Here is a 4,747-nt window from a genome sequence, read left to right as displayed (position 1 = left end):
TGTGCTTCAATGGACATAGGTGTACATAGATCTCTTTAGATCAGTGCATTTGCTTCCTTTGTATATATCTCCAAGAGATGAATTGTCTGTTTTTGCTTCAGACCTATATGATCAGATAGAATGAGAAACACACAGAGAGAGAGATAGAGAGGGGAAAACACAACACTGAAGTTTTTCCCAGTGCACGAGGGAATTGGGCTTAAACCTGGGTCAAATACTCAACAAAAAAAGCATCCTCTTAGGTGGGTGAGTGATCTTGCCCGAGCTTAGGCTTTTAACACATCCACTTCACTAGGTATGCCACTGGCTTAGGCTTTTTTCTTGAAAGGATTTCAGAGCCCAGCACTCTAAAATGCAGAGAACAAGGACCAGGGTCATATCTCAGTTTTTTTGAATACAGAACTTACATATCTGTGGGTTCAGGTTCAATCCCTGTCCCAGTACTTGCCCTCCCTGAACTGCTGTGCATTGGTCTTTCTGATTATATATATATTTTGTTGTTGTTGTTGTTTTTAACAGGGAACATATTGGGGTGGGAAGAGCTATGGGAGATTCCAGTTTGAGACACTCAGTACCATCCAAGGGAAATTGGAACAAGTAGGGGTTTAAAAGAACAAGTCTATATTCATTTTACTGGGCTTCTTTCCTTAGTTATGTGAATAGTTTTGGAGATTTGTCTCCTCTACATTATTATACTTCTATTATCTGGCCTCCAATACTCATGGAAGGCTTGAGGTTAGTCTTTTCATTATTGCCTGGGTTGGGTTTTACAAGGTAACATTAGACAGCTTGAATGCCAATTCCCTACCCTCTCTCCACCCATGATCCCATGATCTGACTTCCTTTGACTTACAAGGGCTCTGTGGAGATAGGAGTATGTCTTTGATGTAACTGTCATTTCTTGTTTCTGTGACTATGTATTCTCACTGAATAGGTGCACTAACTCTGGCTCCTCCTTTCTGTGTTTCCTTGTATATGTTATATTTCCAATTACTCCTACAAAATCAACCCTTTACTCACATGTGAAACAAAGACACTAGCATTATTTATCAAAATAAATTTATTGAAAGTATTCAAAGACCACTTCAGATTTTAGCTGCCTTCAGGACAATTGTTTGGCACTCGTAATGGACACTGTATTTTTCTACACAATGGCACTCATTCTACGACACACACCATTTAACAATTCCAACATAAGCCGTTTCAGTCTTTAGCATTACATAAGAGAACAGTACTGATGATATGTAATCAGAATTTCAATACCTTTGCACACAGTAAACATTTAACGCTACCTAGTACTAGAGATCTAAAACTAAAACCACTATGTGGTAACACGGACATATTTAGGGAAAGATGTACAGCCAGCTAGCTAAGGCCACATGATCCCAGACCTATTGATTTTGAATGCTCATGGACCAACAGTGTAGTATTGGATCTTTCAGTCTCAGATTCCTGTTTCTCCAGTGAAACACCATGCTTAGACCACTCTCTCCCTGTGTTCTGTGCCCAGTGACAGAAGCTGTTCTGATACAAGCTTCTCCTAGACAGTTACCAGCTTCCTGTCTGGATACCTAACTTTGAATCAATAGTTCTGAGTGATGTTTCCTGAACACCCAGTCTGAATTCAAGGTCAGTCTTTTTGGCAGGTCACAGACTTTCTCCTTAGGAAACAAATGAAATGTCCTCCACTCTGGGGCTCCCTTTTTCATCTCATGTAGCATGAGGCTCTGTGGTGATCTGTGGCTTTTTACACAAGTCCTGGTAGAATTCTGACTCCAGGAAACGAGGATAGGAGTTGTTCTCCATCAAGCTGTATACCCTTTTCTGGGCAGTGGTGAAGCAGCCACTTGTAGCTTCTTGTATATTTTGGGCAATCAGTGTTTTTGTCTGAAAGTCTATGTTTATCTGAAATAAAGCAAAAAAAAAAAAAGTAGTTTATTCCATATTCTGAATTAGAGACTGAAAAATAATTTAGTATCTGAAAACAACCAACAAAACTTATAAGGTGTGACTGGATTCACCAGTCACTTCATTAACTTATTGAAAGCTTGGATTGGCAAAGAAACCCCCCCCACACACACACACACACGGGTGTTTTAATTTGACATCTTTTCATTACTTGTGCTGCTCTTTAATCCTAAAGAATGTTTAGAGTATGTTTGAAATGAGGACATTTTTGTGACCTCACCTCTTTTGGTGCTTCTTTTTCTATGAAGTCAGTATATATTTTCCGTGCCTTTGAAGACAGTTTTTGGGGTGACTTGGTTTTCTTGAAGTCTTCACAGGCCAGCCAGAATTCAATATTTTCTTCACAGAATTCAGATTTTAAAAAAGCTCTGAATGCTGCAAGACCATCTGAAGGGGAAAGAGGAAGAAAGCATGCAGGAGGTGAAAAACTGAGTCATCAAATAATCCCTTTTCTCCTCTAGAACTCCCACTTCCCACTCCTACTTTTATTATTTTAGGGGATAGTCAAATCCTCAGGACTTAGTTCTTTAAAGACTCAACTGCCATTTGGCAAAAATGCTTTAGTTGGCACACTGCCACCAAAATATAAATACTTGTCTTTGCTGTCAGTGCCAATGTTTAAGGACAGTCATGCATCCTCTGGCCTCTTGGAAATACTGCATGCAGTGGAAAAACTGACTTAATGAGGAGCAACTGCTACTATACTATTTTAAGTTCTTTTTTTCCCACCTGCAAAGAATCAATCATGCATTTCCATGGCTAATCATGGAAAAGCAGGAGGAAAAATAAGCCTTATATTGGTTTGACAGTAAAAATCAAATTCCTCTTGGGAAAGGTGTTTTTCTGCATTTGAACACAACCTTTCTAGGCTCTTATGGTACTGGAAATGGACTTAATGCAGAAGGTTGACTTACATTTACTGGCTAGCAGCTCATCGAACGCTTCTGACCACAGCTGTGCTTCCTCAGGGGAAGGCCTGAAAGAGAAATTGTGTGCATTAGCTTGTGCACAGCAAAGATCGTCCTTCTAGCTCAGCAGTTAGCGCTTTTTAGGTTTGCAAGTACAAGACGTTCAACTTACTTGATAAAGGTTTGCTGTTTGCTTTTCTTGCCAGCCTTGGTTTTCCCAGGAGAGGATGAATTTTGCAAGAAGTAGCTCAAACGGGTTTTCCAATCTTTTAACCTGAAAAGTAAGGAGAAGGAAAAAAAAGATACTAAATGATGACATACCCCTGCTGAAGACATTTTCCCCAAATAAAAGTCACCCCATAGCAACAGACAAACATTCTTACTCATTTAACATGTAAACCCAGCACCTGTGTGCTGAGTGCAATTAAATTCATCCACTCATCTGAACACAACTAGTTTATAACTCAGGGTGGGCCTCCTTATAATTGGTAGGGTAGTTTAATTAATTTTGTTCGCATAGTTCAAAAGGCAGATGTGCCTAGTGCTTGCTCTCCTTTTCTTTCTCTGTTACACACACACAGACATTTTTTTCTGTCTTGTTAATTACAACTCCAAGACATTTCACACCTGATGAAACCAAGAGGCAAAAACCTTGAGCCAGCGGATGCTGTATGCTAGCTGCTTTCCTTCTACTCTCTCCAAAGACTGCCTGCCATGAGATAGATATAAGGGTGTTTTGTGCCTGTGTGTGACACTCCACTGCCAGCTCCAGCCATACTCATTTTAAATAGAAGATGCAGAACAATGAAGTGTTTTAATGTGAGTGGATTAAGATTCACTTCTCAAACCAAAAAAGGATTTAAAATGAGTATACTCAGAACCAGCAAAAATGCCCTCACCCAGTAGCTGTGTAATCTCATTAGAATTTACAGTGCAGTGTGACTGAGAATGCTGGGGATGTGTTTAAGCAGCACGATTCTCTGATGTCATTTTCAATGCAGTAACAAAAATCACCCCGCAATTTCTCAGTGCATCTACCAGCATCTCCCCATAGCAAGCACTTTCCTCAGTTCCTAAGCACTGCCTGAGAGTCCCTCCCTGGCACAAAAGAACAAGCCCATATATTTAACCTTCCTCAGCTAAAGAACCTTTTGCCCGCGCGCGCGCGCGCGCGCGCGCACACACACACACACACACACACCCTGCAGAGTACCCCTGCAGGGTGGGGGGTGGGGGGAAATCACAGTTATTCTAACGCAAAAATAGAGCCTCCAAGGTTTTTGCAGCAGCAAACCCAGTCAGTGGATCTACAGCGGGTGGCGGAGAGGGAGAAGAAAGCCCTACTTACAGAGTCCGCTTCATTTTCTCCCGCTTCTCCTCGCTCTTGGGGCTGTTGCCTGCGCTTTTGTCCATGGATCCGCAGTCGTGCTGGACAGCCAGGAACATGGCACTTTGCATTATCGTCTTGCGGCTTAAGGGGCTACTGTTTGCCGGCGGGTGCGCGCCTCCGCCTTTATACGACACGGTGACGCAGGGGCGGGGCCTCACGACATCGGCCCGTCCCCGAAGAGCGCCGGTTGGCTGGATGGGGACCAGTGAGGGGCGGGGCCAGCGGTGGTCACGGCGCCGACAAAGGTCTGGGAGTTGGGGCTCTGCTGACGTCTGCGGCTGCCGCTTCGTGCGCACTCTGGGCCTCGCGGCGCGGTGCCCGCCGGCGGGTGGGGGTTGGCGGAGCGCTTACGCTGCGAGTTTTCGCAGCGACCTTTGCGGATCTGGCTGCGGGCCCCGGCCGCACGCTCTCCCTGCCCCGCACCCCGGCTTGCAGCTTGGGACCCAGCGAGCCAGTGGCTCCCGGCAGCGGGAAGGCGCCC

The 4,747-nt window shown here is 43.9% G+C and overlaps 1 protein-coding gene across 1 annotated transcript; it reads right to left on the bottom strand.

Annotated features, from left to right (window-relative positions):
• Window positions 1-1,042: 1,042 nt before the first annotated feature.
• RGS2 (regulator of G protein signaling 2) lies at window positions 1,043-4,378 on the bottom strand. The gene is made up of 5 exons (XM_007539746.2): window positions 4,225-4,378; window positions 3,049-3,150; window positions 2,883-2,944; window positions 2,189-2,355; window positions 1,043-1,905 (listed from the first exon to the last, which is right to left on the bottom strand). Exons 1-5 carry the CDS (start codon window positions 4,332-4,334, stop codon window positions 1,711-1,713), a joined length of 636 nt encoding a protein of 211 aa, XP_007539808.1. The 5' UTR covers window positions 4,335-4,378; the 3' UTR covers window positions 1,043-1,710.
• Between the last annotated feature and the right edge of the window lie 369 nt (window positions 4,379-4,747).

The sequence above is a fragment of the Erinaceus europaeus genome, chromosome 19, assembly GCF_950295315.1.
Source record: "Erinaceus europaeus chromosome 19, mEriEur2.1, whole genome shotgun sequence".
NCBI classification, from domain to species: domain Eukaryota; kingdom Metazoa; phylum Chordata; class Mammalia; order Eulipotyphla; family Erinaceidae; genus Erinaceus; species Erinaceus europaeus.
Note: the sequence above shows the minus strand (reverse complement) of the source record. Positions and strands in the feature narration are given on the sequence as shown.

Coding starts and splice junctions, on each gene's coding strand:
- RGS2 (XM_007539746.2), bottom strand. CDS start 4,334: ATGCAAAGTGCCATGTTCCTGGCTGTCCAGCACGACTGCGGATCCATG. Junction 3,151..4,224: donor GAGAAAATGAAGCGGACTCT/GTAAGTAGGGCT, acceptor CTTACTTTTCAG/GTTAAAAGATTGGAAAACCC. Junction 2,945..3,048: donor AAACAGCAAACCTTTATCAA/GTAAGTTGAACG, acceptor TTTCTCTTTCAG/GCCTTCCCCTGAGGAAGCAC.